The following is an 18,210-nucleotide window of genomic DNA, read 5'->3' as shown; positions in this document are numbered from 1 at the left end:
AGACCAACTCTAGCCCTCAGCCCAGAGGGTTGTACTGACTCTCTGTGGCCACCCTTGTTATTCTATTTCTTGTTAATAAAACTGTAATTAGCTTCTTGCGACTTCGGACTCTTTGCTGAGTTAATTCCCCCAAGCAGACCAGCACGCCAGTTAGACAAGGGATTTCACTGGTACGCTCATTTGGACCTGAGACCCTTATAATAGAATTTTCAGTTGGTCAGACAGAAATCTGAAACTTACATTACTCAATGTCCCGTTACTTTGAAACACCTTCGTAAACTCTGCAAGACCCAATTTGTTAATGTATTTGGTTGTAGTATCACATGTTTAGTTAATGAAAAAAATCAAAATGTGGAAAAATTAGAGAGTACCCCTGAGGTACGAGTGGTTATATATGTTACCTTCCATGTTATGGCTTCCTTCTTCAACGTTATCATTTCCTTCAAAGATTTGTGGGTTGGGGTTTTGTTTTTTTTTGTTTTGTTTTGTTTTGTTTTCATGAAAAATCTGCAAGGTGCGATTTATTAATGTCATTCGCGTGCAGTAACTTATTTTACGAGTGTGTGTGTGTTGGATGTGACTTTTCACTACATATTTCTTCAACCCTTTTGCCTCTCGGATTTTGCCGTCATTGGCTTTCTTGATAGAATACATCAAGGAGATGTACTTGGCAATGGGCATGTCAGTGCATTAATCCTTTTTGTTGGTTTGGCTGTGGATAGGATGGTCATTCGGGTAGTTGCTGGTGTCGTACAAGCTGCTGTGGTTTGCCATGTCTTTGTACACGTCTTCGGTAAATATATTCAACAGCAAGGAATTGGTGTTGGTGTACAGCAATTTTCATCGACTACCATACTGTGGTTTGTGTTGTGGTAGAAATGAAATGTTTGGACAAATCGAGGATGTTCATCCCCAGGTAAGTGGGTCCGTTGAGTTTCATGTGGCTTTTCTTGTGTTCAACCCCAGGTAAGTGGGTCCATTGAGTTTCATGTGGCTTTTGTTCATGTGTAGCGCTGACAAGTCCATATCAAAGAGCTTGCTTCAGTTTAAGGTTATTGCTGGCTATCATTTTCCTGAGTTTTTTCTCTTGGTTAGATCACACAGTTTGACTCATACATTATCTCAAGTTTTCCATGCTTTTTTCTCGAAATTGCAGGTGTTTTTTTTTTTGCACAGCTCAGTTTTCAACCAAATATAAGGTTCCAGCCGTACAGGTTGTTACCTTTGAGATAGAGGAGATGGTTGGCAGGATTGCTGATTCCATCAGGTTGGCTTGCGTTTAACCATGCAAGCATTGTTTGCAGAAATATTTCTTTTCTTTATGCAGTGTTTGGTCATGCAATAACTGACTCAAAAATTTAACCGCCATGTAGTTGGGTGATCGTCTTTTATCAGATCAGAAATAAATTGATTCTTCGTCCTGACTGGGAGCTGAATCAGTGCAAGATTGCCTTCGTGACTGAACATGTTCACAGCTCCCAAAGGGTTTAGTTTTTTCAAATTGCATCCAACAGATGTTTATAAAGCACTCTACACCTTTGAAGTGAAACCCGGGTGCCTTGAATACCCATCAGTTCATGCTTAACAGCTATGACCGCCACCACCACGGTAATGATCAACATTTTCGCCTCTGGCTTTGGGGTTAGCAAGGGCCTTTATATCCCAGAAATGCTTGGGCATGGGGTGCCAGGATCCACCTTTGAGTGGTTGGTAATTTGCTGTGTCAAGAGAAACAGTGTTGACGGTATCTACCATCCATCCACCCACCCCAGTGGGTATATTTCTCCAACGATTCTTGTATTTTTTGTAGCTATGTGTCGACGGAGGACTCGATTGATTCTGGTTGAGTGAGAACTTCCTGCTTGCCTTGGAAATAAGATCCTGCCGTCTGTCAGCAATTTTTCAATGGTCATTTTCATCTTCACCTGGCATTTGATGCTTTTCAAATCATCAAACTCTTGATGCAGTTTACTAATCAATGAAGACCTTGAGTTTATTGGTGTCAGTATTGGAATTAATGACCATAACCAGCTTCTCAGATACTTAGCGACCGGGTAGTCTGTCGGGACGAATCTCAACTCAATCAGCTCGATTTCCAGCAAGGTGAACCCCATGATGGTCCCGGGGTAGAATAGGCCTTCAGCAACCCATGCTTGCCATAAAAGGCGACTATGCTTGTCGTAAGAAGCGACTAACGGGAGTCAACTGACTTGGTTGACACTTGTCATCTGTTCCCAATTATGCAGATTGATGCTCATGTTGCTGATCACTGGATTGTCTGGTCCAGACTCGATTATTTACAGACTGACATCATATAGCTGGAGTATTGCTGAGTGCACTCACTCACTCCAGCAATCTGAGCAGTTGGGCTTTCCTCGTGCAAGAATAACCCTTCAACCCCCGCTCTTTGGCTTGGAGTTTTAGGTCTTGAACAGTAGGGGGTTTGATATACTGTAAATCAGACATTTTTGTGTCACGATATTTTTGCCTAATTCTCAAAACATAGTTTAGTTTGACAGTTTCAAAGCTTACTTGCATCTGGAAGTTTTATGTGGAGTAAATCCAATCACATATTAACGTTTGCCGCTAATTATAAACACCATTTAGAGCAGTACTTCTGCATGTATGCAATCAGTGATGTTTTCCTAAAAACAACGCTTACTGCTAGGCCAGATAAGCTTAAAACAGTTCAAAGGGATTAAATTAAATGGAATGACCCTAATAAATTGGCACTGATGAAGGACCAGTTTAGTCAGTGTGGGCGAAGCTGTTGATCTCCAAATAAGTGTCATGAAACCTATCCACGCTCAAACAGTCTCTAAGAAATGTGTGTTGCGTGGATGGCGCCTGTCTTGACTATTGGACGTACTGATTGAGTGACTTTTATTCAGGTATCCATTGTTTGACATGTGACACATAAGTACGAGTAATGCTGGTAGTTAGTCATTCTTCGCGTTGTTGTCGTTTGCTAAATATATGTATTGTCTATTGTTAATTATATGAACTGGTGAATAATAAAGCAAAGATGGGGCAGGTTTTTTGCTGATTATTCATTGCATTCTACCAGCAAATTGCGTCATGATATTTTTGCGTGCTCAAGTCATTTGCAGTTTTCGCAAAACTATCATGCTCGCAAAAATTTAATGATTTACGGTACTTCATGTCGAGCAAGAGGCGTAGTTTCCTCATGTAAGAATAACCCAACAATCCACGTTTTTTAGCCTTCTTGTAAATAAGTTGGTTTCAGACCACATCTGCTCCATGGGCTTTGCACTAGCGATAATAGCCTTTGACCCCTATGCTGCATTCTTGACAGGTGTAATTGACGTGACCCTTCCTCACACATTGAGCATGCATGTGACCATATTCTGTCATACATTGAGGTCATACATCCAGAGGTTTGTGGGGTTGCCCATAAGTGCGCCCTTTCCTCAGTCACATGTCACTTGGAGCCATGTACAACCCCACATCAAACATGTAGTTGAGTTTTGATCAAGCATATTCCTTGTCTTGGATGGTTATTGTTAAACAGTCTGGTGATGGCATCCTCAATGTTCGCCACAAACTGTTCATGTGCGTCATAAGCCATCCCTTCACCCACGATTCGGGGATGTGCCAGCACCGCCCAGACGTACGTTTGATTAGAATCAGGAATGTCAGACAGATAGACCTTGCTGGGAGTGCTCCGAAACTGTCGATGTTGATTCCAGTGTTATATCAAGGCCCAGTGCATTCATTACTCTTTTGGGAGAACAGGTACCACAGCCTTCTGACAGTCAACTGATTTATGCACAGTGCCTACTATGGATCAACTCGACAGGTGTACTTCAGCGAGCTCCTACTATTGGAAGTAATTTAGGCAAAAATTATAGACTGATAAATTAATTAAAATACATAAACATATGTTGTTATATATTTTCAAGGTTCCCTCTTGCAGTATGAACTGCAATGGGACACTGGTGCATGGTTTGGTCATGAAGTGAAACCCACACAACCTGTCATGCTCACTAAAAGAATATGCTACACTGACAGTTTTCAGTCTCCTGATCCATGATTGTCATTTATAAGTTGCCACAGGAAAGTGATGAAGGGATACTTGGATGTCTACACTTTTCCCACAGTACTTACTGCAAATTCAGCAGTAATCTTGATTTGTTTTGTTTTTTTCCCCGTTTATTACGTTTGGCTTATGGCACCTTCGAAATTGCTAACTGGAAGTAAACTATTTTCCTCTTTGGGATGAAGAGCCCTAAAGGGACATAATTATCAGGGGCAGATAATCACACTTTTACAATAACTGATTACCATTTACTGATGTTGGTAAACTTATCTAAACTTTGTGATCATAGTTGAAGTCTCTCCTCAGGAATCACAAAAGCTGATTTTTTTTGTAGGAACAAAGAACATAGATGGAAAAGAAGTAGCCTTCATTATTTATGACTTAGAAATTCATTATTTATACCAGCTCAGTGTTCTGCTAGGTCAAAGGTTATTATTCCTTGAACTTACACAGTCGCCGGGAAAAGTACTTCCATTCTCAAATGTTTGTTATGTGCACAGACTGAATGTGACAATTATGCATATATCATCTTCTTATAGCTAAAATGGATGGAATTATCATAAAACTGGCCTGTTATCAGAAATGCAAATGATACTGCCCTGAAGAAACAGCGTTAACTCTGTAGTGTACCAATACATTTGGTTTTCAACTTGCAAATGTATATGCTGATTATACGGTCAGAAAATTATAGCAATGACCAATCAGAATTATGCTCATCATGTTCCCTACTTTTCCCGCCTGCAGAGATAATCACTTTGATGCCTTATGCTGTCATGCACCTTCCTGTCATGGTTGTAGGAGGAATATGTATGTTATATTGCTAAACAGTATGCATACAACCTTGCCATCTGAGATGGGGGTTATCAGAATGAGGCAAGCCGATATTGGGGGTTATCGAAATAGGAGGGCAGAGATAGGATTATCCGTATAAGGCCAACTGAAATTGGGGTTATCCGAATAAGGCCAGCAGAGATGGGTTATCAAAATGGCTACTGTTTACAAACTGTGTTACAGAATGGTTGACACATTGTTTCTTTCATATTCTTAAGATAGCAACATTACAGAAGTGAAAAAAATATGAAAAAAAGTGCATAGTATGAAAAAAATAAACTTGAGCTATAGATATGTTTGTGCAAATGATTGTTTTGTCTAATTTGTACTTTTTCAGTTCTATTGAAGACAAGCAGAAGGCAGAACTTGAGAAAAGAAACATGCTGATGGAATTGAGAGCTGTCAACAATAGGATTAGAGAGGTAGACTTGCATAGCTAGTTTGTTCAGAGCAGGAAAGAGCAAAATATTATTTAATTGTTGTTCAACACTAAATTCAATGGATAGACTTTTCATTCTGAGCCTGCATTTTTTTCTGAGCTGTGGGACAACTTTGCATAAATATGTAAATACACGTAAGTTTGGTAATGCATCAAGTTAAAAGCAGTAATGTTTGTGTTCCACTTTCAAATTGTTGCATACCCATTTGCTCCTGGTGGGTAGAAATGTTTTGGGGCTTGATAGTAAATGACAAGCACAATCCTGTCTCTTCAGTGATTCAGAATTATACATTGTACTGCAACAGCCAAATGCTGATTGATAATTACAAGAGGAAAAAATACTAAAATAAATGGATACTGGAAACAGACTCAAGCTATGACAAGATATGTACTAGTGACCAGGTCGACTGGATATATATCATGAGGACCTCACACGTTACAAATGTCGAAACTAGCAAAACAAGGAACCAGTAGAGAAGCTAGTTTTTAATTATTCTGTTGTGAGACATGATACAAGCATTTAACTGTTTTGGATACCTTGCATGGCATTGCTTGTCATATTGTGGCTTTAAAATCTGGTACCTGTCTGAATGCAGCTTTGCACTAAACTTTTATACTTTAAAGTTTTCGAGCTAGCAGCAACAAGAACTGGGTCCATGTAATGTAAATACAGTAAAATACTTTTGTACAGAACTACAAGGGACCACTGAAATTAGTTTGTTACATCTGTAGTTCGCTATTCTTGAAAATCCCATTGAAAGAACAATAAAACACACTATACAGTAAAACATATTCCTACTCAGTTTATTCATTCATTCATATTACGTTCTTTTCACTACAAAGTCAGTTATCTTACTCTGTGCATGCTTGGCCAACTGCATACATCCCACAGCCTCATTCAAGTCGGCGAGCGAATTGAAAGAAGACATGTTCAACAGTCAGTTGTCTTCTGTGACGGAAGAAATTTCTTGAAAGTTTGTGTGAATGGAGGTGGGGCCTGGTCTGTTTCATCAATGTGCGTGTTGTCATCATCGCATTCTGAATCAACGTGGAATATTCCGTCGCGCTGTTCGGAAACGACCTTTACAATGTCGTCATCAGAAGGGCATTCAGAAATGACAATGACATTGCCTGCTGTGATAAAGTCATCAAGTGTGACATCACCGGAAATGTTGGACACTCCTTCCAATTCATTCCACATACTCCTCAAGTCAGACAATGGCACATCATCGCTCTCATTGTCAGTGTCGTCAGCCACATGTACATTGGCAAAGACCAAGCCACCTTTCTAAAAACAGTTCTGGATACAGGATGCTGTCACTTGATGCCATGATCTGTGTATTATCTCTGTTGCTGCCAGGATGGTGATCTCATGCTGTTGCTTGTTGTCAAATGCCGTCAGCATGCTTTTCATGACTTGGTGCTTGTAGAACTGTTTTAGGTTAGCATTGGTACCCTGGTCCATGGGTTGAATCTTTGAGGTTGTGTTTGCTGGCAGTTTCGTCAGTTTCAACACGAGGGGATGCGGAGGACAGTTGTCAGTGAATAAAACAATCTTTCATTTCTGTTAAGCCATAGACTTATCAAAGTCTCTGACCCATTCAGTGAAAATCTCACTGGTCATCCATGCCTTTTTGTTAGCACAGTGTGTTACAGGCATACTCCAAACGTTCTTGAAACAGTGTGGCTTTTCTGATTTGCCTATCACAAGCAACTTCAGTTTTTCAGTTCCTGTCATATTGGCTGCAACTAACAAAGTTATCTTCTTTGACTTCTTGCCTCCACTGCACTTTTCAGATTTTAAATGAAGACTTCTTAGTTACGTTAACTTAAAGAAAAATCTGGTTTCGTCAGCATTAAAGATGTCACTTGGTTCGTACTTTTCGAGGTAACCAGGCAGCTGGGAAGTTAGCCAATCACTGACAACGTCAGGGTTGACTGATGAACTTTCACTGTGTGATGATTTACAAATCATATCTCAGCGCTTCTTAAATATGTTAATCCAAGCTGTGTTATATGAGAAATTTGAATGACCTAACTTTCCACCAAGTTCTTCAGCTTTTGCTTGAAGCATGGAGTCAATCAACAGTATGTTTTCACTTCTGACACCTTGGAACCACTTGAAAAGTACATATTCAACATCTTGATGGCTGGCAGCGTGCATCTTCTTTCGAACAGGACTGAAGTCAGTGGACACGGTCGCATTGCGGATGGAATCACGATTCTTCAGTCTCGTACTAAGTGCTGACTTTGTCACATCGTACCCTAAGGCTATGTCTTTCCTGGATTTAAGACCTGAATCAACTGCCTGGGTTATTGTGGATTGGTTTGGTTGAAAAACATGATCAAATGGGATTTGATTCCCGGAAACTGCAAGACTATTCGCTGCATATTGACACGTAGAAACATTGCAGACAATTGTTTTGTTTCGTCATCCACAGTGGTGACGTCATTCAAATCATATTGTGACGTAACGTCAGAATGACGTCACAAATGTGCAGCTCCAGATGCTGCCATGGGAAATAGATGAAGCGACCAGCTGATGATATTTCACCGCTGTACCCATACTCAATGTAAAGGAGTGCAGACAGTAAAACCCTTTGGTTTACTTTTTGGTTTACAATGTCAATAAACATCATGTGTTGGCCAATATCCGGGTGTTATTGAATATTTGAAGCCTGGGAATATTTCATTTGAAACCTCCTATCTGACGCCGTCCTGGAGGTTTCAAATGAAATATTCCTGGGCTTCAAATACTGGTGGAGATGAAACATCAGTGAGCAGAGCTTATACGCACTCGCCGAGCTTGATGACCTTGTTGCTGTGCCAGCGTCATAGGGCATTGTTTCAAGAACGTGCTTTTAAACAAAATCACCTGCAATTACGTAAAATAGTATCATGATGTGTCTTTAAAGTTTGTAGTGCTGTATTCTAAAGGTAGGCTCGAAAGTGGTGCCTTTTGCTATTTACAGGTTTTTGTGATGTTATATTTTCTCGGTTTCCATGGAAACGATTCAGACTGTCTCAAAAGTCTCAAAACGTGAAAACAACACTCAACAAGGTTGATGAACTTAAAAAATTGTATTAGAACCAACGCAAGACTACATGCAGTTTGACTTGGTTTTGTCACAGAGGAATATTATGCAGATATGTTCTACAATTTCCTAATGGTTAGCAGCTAGTCATATAACAGAGTCACCAACATGAACCTGCCTACAGGCAACTACAAGAGATACTTCACCCTGCCCTACCTACAACGAGGTAGCTACTCACTATCACAGGTGAAAACAACACTCTGCTGGAAGTATTGACAACTCACTGGCAGACTATGGAAACTTCCACATCATTCGACCAGTCATGAATAAATGCGGTTTAACGAGGCAGCTATCAGACTGTTACTATTTAAGAAATACTGTTCGTTCTTCCACCATGTATAGTGTAATAAAGCACACTTTCACCCTGAACTATTATAGTTAAAGCACGAGGACGCTTGCTGATCTACTGCTGTCAGATCGCTCACCGTGTTCATTCTGCACGACTGTTTATCTCTCACTAAAACTTAAGTGAGTTTGCTATACTATATATTTTGTGACCCATTGCCTATGATTTTGCCGCATTTGTATTGTATTTGAAATCTGTATTTTGAAATTGACTTGTGACTTTATATTCCTTGCTCTTGTTGCATAATAACACATAATAACACATTGTTTGTCACGGTAAATTCTTAACCGTAACTTTGGCGCTAGGCAATACAGTAATTATTTTGCAGGCCAACTCTAAGTTTTCAAAATGTCAGTAATATAAAACTTCAGTATGCTCAGATTGACATATGTCAGTCGCACTTCCCTCGGCTTAGCAACACTAGAGAAGGTACTCACTCAGTTTTAAAACGACTGTTCCATCTCCAGTGTCCAATATATAGTACTCAAAATTTGATAAGGATCATAGATATTTTTCTATTTAAAAAATTAATAACTGCATAACTGGCAATACTGTGTTCAAGTGAAATCAAAAACGTCTTCAACAAACTTGCATGTGGATTTCATGCCATGGTAAATGAGTTTTTCATCACAGTTGACGCTTTTGCTACCATTGCACGATTTTCACTCAGGCATCGGTGTCTGATTCTTTCTAAAATTTCAAACTCACTTCAGTGTTTACACTATGTTTATCAACACAATGCCCCCTCAACTTGTAAGGCGTCGCCTGACGACAGAACAACTGGACAGATGTATTGGAATGCTTGACGCTGGCTATTCACAACGTGACGTTGCAAATGCACTAAATGTCAGCCAGAGCATTGCAAACAGGGCCTGGAACTAACAGCAAACTTTTGGTACAGCAGCACACCAACATGGGGGTGGTCGTCAGAGGTCGACAACCCAACGCCAAGACAATTTTGTGGCTCTTCAGGCACGACACCATCCCTTCTGGACAGCAACCAGCCTACGTAACGACCTGAAAGCCTCGGGAGGGAATGTATCCACTCAGATGATATGGAATGGTCTTCACAATGCAGGTCTCGACTCGAGATGGGCATGTGTTCGAATCCCTCTGTTCGACACTGGCGGGATTAATTGGACTGGGCTGAAGATCATGTCACTTGGACACAGAACAATTTGGTTCCAGTTCTGTTCACTGATGAGTATTGTTTGGGCTTTACAGACAGGAGACCGAGTGTGGCGACGACAACGTGAACGTTTCCATGATGCCAACATCAGTGAACATGACCATTATGGTGGTGGTGCCATCATGGTCTGGGGTGCAATCAGCATTGATGGAAGAACAGATCTTCATGTCCTGGAGAGAGGAACAATGATGGGGGTGCAGTACCGTGATGAGATCCTCGATGTTTACGTCAGACCCTACGCTAGTGCTGTTCGCGCTAAGTTCATCCTGATGGATAATAACGCCTGTCCTCATCGCGCCAGGGTGGTTTAGCAGTACCTTCAGCAGGAGATATTTGTCCACATGGACTGGCCAGCGCACTCGCCGGACTTGAACCCGACTGAGCATGTCTGGAACATGCTGCAGGTTGCCCTTTCATGCTGTAGAGCACAACCCACGACTTTGGCAGAGCTCGGAAACGCCCTCGTGGAAGAGTGGAACAACCTTCCCATTGGAAACATCGAGGTGCTTATTGACAGCATGGCTCAACGTCAAGTCGTCATTGATGCAAGGGGAGGCCATACCCGGTATTGACACTTCATCGACTAAGTATAATGTTGGACTATCCCCCAAAACTTTGTAATTCTTTCTCTGGTTTGCTGTTAACAACACCAAAAGGCATTTCATTACAAAATGTTATCAGATTTCAAGCATTCCGTATTGATAAAAGTTCATGCCGTTCATGAATTTTCATTCATAACCAGAGTAAACACATTTCTGAGTCAAATTTAGGGCTTTTGTTATGTTAGTGGTAAATTACATACATATAACCCAGTGATCCTATCAAATTTTGAGTAGTATATATTCCACCTGATACCCAGTTTGACTTACGTGTGTGTTGTTTACATGCTTATGACCTACTGACCCTGTGCTGTTTTGGTCCTTTCGCTTAAATATGACCGAAGCGGACATCAGAGAAAACAACCTATCATTGCCAGTCACGATTCACTTCGTTAGCAAATCTGTGTTTCTAAACTACTCTCATTGCCTTCTCGCGCACGTGTGCAATAAGGATAGCATCATTCATCATATATGTGTAGAAAGATCTGAAACTAACCTATCTAACTTCATGATACGATATTACGAACTCCTTCGTGCAAAAGAGATGTTTAATTATAAAGTAGTTATTTATCACTGGTTTCATAGTAATGGACTGAGAAAAAGCTAAACTCTCAGTGTATCCAAAACTTACTTAACACTAACAATAATGTAACAATACTATGACAAGTGGGCTTCAAACTGACATCACATCAAGGTGGGTGCAAGCAATAAATACTGCAGTCGAAACACATATTGCCGAACACACTAATCACTGGAATCAACAGCCACCATTTTTAATGCAAATTTAGCTATACAGTGTGACAGACCCCGAAGTGGTGCCTTTTGGTGTTTAAAGGTTTATTTGATTTATTATTTTCTTGGATTCCATGGAAATGTTTCGGACTTGGTTTCAAAATTGAGGGATGGGCTTCGTTTCTGGAGCATAACTCGAAAACTTTCAGCAAAACTTGGCAGCTATGTGAGGCAGACCACAAAGTGGTGCCTTTTGCTATTTACAAAGTTTTGGCATTTCTATTTTTTTCCGGTTTCCATGGAAACAATTTGGACTTAGTCACAAAAGGGAGGGATAGGCTTCGTTTCCAGAGCACAACTCAAAATCCATTTGATATCTTTCAACATATCTTGGCAGATATAGGACACAGATCTTGAAGTGGTGCCTTTTGCTGTTTTTTTCATGATTTCCATGGAAACGATTCAAACTTAATCTTAAAAAGTGTCAAGTAACCTGATGACATATGTAGGGAACGGGGGGATATGACATCTTCTCATGACTCTTGTTGTGATTTATTATTTTCCCATTTTCCATGGCAGCGATTCTAACTTAGTCTCAAAATGGAGGGATGGGGATGGGCTTCATTTCTAGAGCAGAACTCAAAAAACATTCAGTATTTTTCTGCAAAACTTTTTAGATCTGTGTGGCAGTCCCTAAAGTGGTGCCTTTTCAGGCCCCCCTAAGTAATTGAAGGAATTACAGCAAATTTGAAGGAATTGCATCTCAAATGTAAACAAACGCAGTCCACTCGCGAAACAATTGCAGCGATATCGGTAATTTAGCGGTAATAACAGAAACACATCGGCCCTATCGGAAGCAATGTCGGTAATACTGGAAACACGCTCGGCCATCTTCGGAGATTTTTCAGTCGCGAGCGGAAACTCACGCAGCAAAACATGGCGTCGTTGGAAGAAGCACCCGTCTCGGTGAGTTTTGTTTTTAGTTCCTACTATTACATTTTTATACTTATCCATCTTTGACCACCCGTGTTGAATGCGTCTAGGTATGAGGTGTTGTCGGGGCAATAGCTTATGTTTTTAGGAAAAGATAGTCACTCTAGGAGAGTGTCACAAGTCATGCCCCTGGAGATTGTTTACATCTGAACAACGAAGTCGTGCCGATGATTACGAACATCATGAACGTGCGCCAGGAAGAAGTTTATGAGCCATAATGTTTCTTGCCATGAAGCGCAATTGACAAGTTTAAACGCATTTTACAAAACAAAATGATGTTATATCTAGCGCACGTTCGTAATCATCGGCACGACTTCGATGTTCAGATGTAAACAATCTCCAGGGGCATGACTTGTGACACTCTCCTAGAGTGACTATCTTTTCCTAAAAACATAAGCTATTGCCCCGACAACACCTCATACCTAGACGCATTCAACACGGGTGGTCAAAGATGGATAAGTATAAAAATGTAATAGTAGGAACTAAAAACAAAACTCACCAAGACGGGTGCTTCTTCCAACGACGCCATGTTTTGCTGCGTGAGTTTCCGCTCGCGACCGAAAAATCTCCGAAGATGGCCGATCGTGTTTCCAGTATTACCGACATTGCTTCCGATAGGGCCGATGTGTTTCTGTTATTACCGCTAAATTACCGATATCGCTGCAATTGTTTCGCGAGTGGACTGCGTTTGTTTACATTTGAGATGCAATTCCTTCAAATTTGCTGTAATTCCTTCAATTACTTAGGGGGGCCTGCTTTTGGTACTTACAGGTTTTTGTGATTTATCATTTTTTTCGGTTTCCATGGAAGCGTTTTTGACTTTGTCTTAAAAGTGAGAGGTGTGTTTCATTTCCAGAACACATCTCAAAAACTTTGTAATAACTGTCAGCAAAACTCGGTAGATATGTTTGTCAGATCCCAATGTGGTGCTCTTTACAGTCTTTTGAGATTTATGATTTTTTCGGTTTCCATGGAAAGAATTCTGACTTAGTCTCAAAATGGAGGGATGGGCTTTGTTTTCGGAGCAGAACTCAAAACTTCTAAATGTCTTTTTGCAAAACTTGGCCCTAAAGTGGTGCCTTTTGCTATTTACAGATTTTTATCCTTCCCAACATGTAATGCAGGGGGGATGTAATTGACACCTCATCCGTCCGTCCATGATCATTTTGTTTCTGGGGCATAACTCAAAAGCTGTACAATATTTCTAGACCAAAATTGATAGCTATAATAATCTCAACCTATGGTTATGCTTTTCCCAATTTACACATTATTGACATTTGTAATTTTTTTGTTTTTCCATGGAACATTTTGGTGTTAGTCTAATGGTGGGCGGGCTTAGTTTCTGGAGCAAGACTTGGTAGGTATATCAATGAGAAACTAAAGTGGTGCCTTTTTGTATTTACAGGGTTTTGTGATTTATAATTTTCTTGGATTAAATGGAAACGTTTCATACTTAGTCTCAAAAGTGAGAGGCGTATTTCATTTCTGGAGCACATCTCAAAAACTTTGTAATATCTGTCAGTGAAACGTGATATATGTGGCAGACCCTAAAGTGGTGCCTTCTAGTATTTACAGGTTTTTGTGATTTATTATTTTTTTGTTTTCCATGGAAATGTTTCAGACTTTGTCTGAAAATTGAGGGATGGGCTTCGTTTCTGGAGCAGAACTCAAAAACTGTTCAATATTTTTCTGTACAACTTGACAGTGCAAACCAAAAATATCAATCAGAGCCTTAAGTTACATCACATTGATTCGTTTTTCTTCTTTTAAATCAAATTTGAAGAAAGTGTGACATTTGAATTGCATAATGCAAAATGCAGTGAATGTAGATTTAGTAATGTGTGAAAGCTGGCAAGAATTATGATGCATGTAATTTTCATTTTATTTGCCCAACAATGTGTGGATGGTATAGAAAAACAGTCTTGAAAACTGCATTAATTCTTTATGATATATTTGGATATGATTTTGACAAAAAAGTGAAGGTGTAAGAGTGGGGACACATACTGTATGATTTATGTAGGAATGAAGGAGCAAGCATTCACCAGTGGCAAGTTGATTGTAGTGCAAAATATTTTAGTTTTGGTGAAAGAATCTGCTGTTGGAAAAGCAGCCAACCCTGGTTGAATGTTATACAATTCAGTTATATATTTGTAAAAAATGTATTTGTTCCTTGAGCTGCAATGTCATCAGAGAGTGGAACTAACCACATAACCAGCTGACAACCAGACAACAGCTGGTTAATTTTCATGTACACTTACCGTTTAATGCATTTGGACTCTTGCTCAAAAGGTGTTGATCACATTATGAAGTGCAGTTTGCATCTTTTGATCTTTTGGCAACTCATATCAGAACTGTCAATAATTTGACAGTGTATCTCATTTGGAATATAAAGGCATACGTGGAATTGCTTAATTGAGGTTTTGACATCTCTACTTAAAAATGCATGGAATTGCTTAATTGAGTTTTTGCCATCTCTACTTAAAAATTCAAGGAAGATTCTTTAATTCAATTTTTTTATTCAGTTGGAGAGTGAACATGAAGAGCTTGAGCAGCAACTTGACCATGAACGAGAGACACGTTTTCTGCAGGAGAAGATCAATGAGGAACAGTCTAAGTTCCATGAACAATTGCAACAGGAAAAGGTCAAGGCTGTTTCCCAACTTGTGAGTTTGGGGCATGATGCATATTCTTGAATCAGTCTTAACAGTAAAAGTGACAAAACCGACTCCTTAACCACCTATATACCAGAAGGTTGATTTTTAAACTTATCATTTCTTGATATATGTATCTCTCTCTCTTTCTTAGACCACTGCATGGAAACTTACTGTTGGCTTGTGAAGAAAAAATTAAGGGAATGGTAGTTCTTTCATGTGATCCCATATTTTATTTGGCAGTATATATTATGTGTCGATGCAAAGGCGCAAGTTATCACCTTACATTTGATTAGGCAGCATTATCAACTTTAGATTAAAAAATATAGTTACAATTCAGTAAGCTTTAAATTAGTAGCTTAATTTATGTCTAAGCTATTCAAGATTGTATGTATAATTATTTGTGTTTACGATTCTTTAAATGAAACATGACTGTGTAAACTCAGACTATTCTATTGTGTTTCAATTCTCTGTAAGTCCTTGAAAGTCTTCTGATTAATCAGCGAAGGGAAGAGGGCTTCCTTGCCAAACTGCATTGTTTTGTTTGTCAAAAGTATTGGCTGAAAACCACACTAAGTTAGGACTGTCCACTCCCTAGAATTTGTGTGCTGTGTAAGCCAAGAGGTTTATCAATCACAAGCAAGCCATTACAAGTATTTGAGTTAGCATATCAGGATTTTTTGCGTTGCCTGGACCTCCATTTGTAATGCAGCTCTCACAGTTGTTATGTGTTTGCAACTGGGTAAAATGCAGCCCATCATCGAGCCTTGGGATAAATGCATATATCTATACATATGGAAATTAATTAAGCAACACCAAATTCAAAGACACATAAAAACTTAACAAAGTTTAACGAAGTAATTTTGATGATTGATTATTCAATTTTGATGTATTGACATACAGCATGAGCTTTTCATGGGTTGATATGACGCGCGTGAAGCTTGCACAGCGCACGTGCATTGCTTTAACCTCAACTTTCGAAAAATGCACTTTTTCCCTGGGGTGTTTACAAGCGCAGGTTGTCGATTGCATTCGGTTTTTCATTCATTTCAATGTCATGGCACGTAGGAAATTATCAGAGGCCACTCGTTGGCAAATAATCGGCATGAGGAATGCTGGTATGTCTCTAAGACAAATCGGGACTCAAATCGGACGACATCATTCCATAATTTCAAAACTTTTGAAAAAATACCGGGCCACTAATGAAGTTAAAGACCTGCCTAGACCAGGAAGACCCAGGAAGACCACAGTCCGGGAGGACAGAGCTTTACTGAGACTTGTACGGCGCAGGTCCTTCGACTCGAGCTCTCGGTTGAGACAGGAGTGGCTTCCAGGGAGACCCATCTCGAACAGGACTGTTCGGAATCGTCTGAAAGCTGCAGGATACCGGGCAAGGAGGCCAATCAAGCGACCCAGACTGTCTCCAGCCCATAAGGCAGCCCGACTGGCCTGGTGTAATGACCGTTTGCACTGGAACATTGCCTCTTGGAGGAAGGTCCATTTCTCAGATGAGAGCCGGTTCTTGCTGCACATGGTGGACGGTCGTACTCGGGTCTGGAGGCAGAGGAACACAGCAATGGCTCCACGGAACATCCAGGAGACTGTGGCCTTTGGGGGAGGTTCCGTTATGGTATGGGGGTGCATTTCCATGAACTGCAAGTTGGATATCATTACCATCCGTGGCAACCTTAACGGTGTTCGTTACCAACAGGAGGTTCTTGACAGGGCTGTGGTACCTCATTTTGAGAACCATCCTCTGGCAACGAGACCCATATTTATGGACGACAATGCTAGACCTCACAGGGCGCATGCTGTAAATGATTTTTTGCGGCAAAATGCAATTGACAGAATTCCATGGCCTGCCATGAGCCCTGACCTCAACCCCATTGAACATTTGTGGGACTTTATTGGCCGTCGTGTGAGGCAGAGAGACCCACCAGTCCATAATCTCAACGAATTGACGGCTGCCCTGCATGAGGAGTGGAACAGGATCCCCCAGAATCAGATCCGGAGACTCATCCAAGGAATGAGGAGGCGTCTGGAATCGGTGGTGCGTGCGCAGGGAGGACACACTAGATATTGATGAAAGTCGGTGTGCAGACTCTCAGATGACTGTTCTTTCTTTCCATGTGACATTTGTGTTAATACACCTGACAACAACGTCTGTGGATGAATAGTAAATTGTGTCCATTTTTTCATGAATTTAAGACAGTTTTAAGAATTTGGATTTCGTTGCAATAAAGCAAAGACTTGATACTTTTTCCCTTTAAGTTGTTTGTCAGAGATCGTCTGTTGAATAAAAAAGTGTCAAACTATATCAACCCGGCATATTTTGATTGTCAGAACACTTCAAAGTTGCTCCAATAGAAAAAATTGGGGTGTTGCTTGATTAATTTCCAGGTGTATATATACTTATCCTATGTCTCATAATGGATTCTCACTCTACATTCTCCACATCACAGATTAGTTGGTGGTCCAAGACTAGAATGACAGTAGCTGGAGGTCGTGTGACCATCCTGGATACTTTGTATGCTTTACAAGGGTGTTTCACGTGTCCAGGAATGAGTACAGTGTGGAACAATTGGATGGGAGAGAAGCCAGATTTGATTCAACTTAGTTTACATTTCCATGTTGTGGTCGAAGTAAGAGAGAGAAGTCCCTACTGTGTGATAGGATATAGTATATGGATATACAATTTATATTTAAAATTTCCAAGTCTGATGAGTTTGATAACTGTTCCAGGTGGAGAACAAATTTCTATGTTCTGAAGAAGCTTTGGAAGAAAAGGTAGATGTCAGTGAAACTCTTAAAGCTGAGCTATATTCTTTGCAAGTAAGTACGTTATTTATGAGTGTGCTTTATTTGAGAATTTACTGTGATTTATTATTTGTTTTAAGTTCATTAAGGTTTGAATCGAGATCACAGTATGTCAGATGTACGAATCTGTGAAGCGGATTCTTTTTAAAGAACATGTTAGCACATATTGTTTTCATGTCATACTTTTGTATGCTGAAAAAAGACAGTCAATCTCTATTATCATACCATTCCAAGAGAAAGCATACACACTGTGGCATGATGTAAAAACCAGTAATATTTCAGGTGATTTATTTGTGATTTATTTTCTCTGTTTCCATGGAAACGTATTGGCCTTAGTCACAAAAGTGAGAGCTGTGTTTCGTTTCCAGAGCAGAGCTCAAAAACCAATATTTTTCTGCAAAAGTTGGTATATATGTGTGGAAGGCCCCAAAGTGGTGCCTTTTGCTATTTACAGGTTT

General features: G+C 40.1%; 1 protein-coding gene across 1 annotated transcript in view; it reads left to right on the top strand.

Moving 5' to 3' along the window:
- The window catches only part of LOC137296913 (ankyrin repeat domain-containing protein 26-like), a 523,769-nt gene that overhangs the window by 173,568 nt on the left and 331,991 nt on the right, over positions 1-18,210 (top strand). Inside the window, exons 20-22 of the mRNA XM_067828810.1 lie at positions 5,229-5,313; positions 14,807-14,947; positions 17,678-17,767. Coding sequence (XP_067684911.1) covers positions 5,229-5,313; positions 14,807-14,947; positions 17,678-17,767 — 316 coding nt within the window. The remainder of the gene's footprint in view (positions 1-5,228; positions 5,314-14,806; positions 14,948-17,677; positions 17,768-18,210) is intronic.

The sequence above is a fragment of the Haliotis asinina genome, chromosome 9, assembly GCF_037392515.1.
Source record: "Haliotis asinina isolate JCU_RB_2024 chromosome 9, JCU_Hal_asi_v2, whole genome shotgun sequence".
NCBI lineage: Eukaryota > Metazoa > Mollusca > Gastropoda > Lepetellida > Haliotidae > Haliotis > Haliotis asinina.
This window is presented reverse-complemented; position numbering and strand designations above follow the sequence as displayed.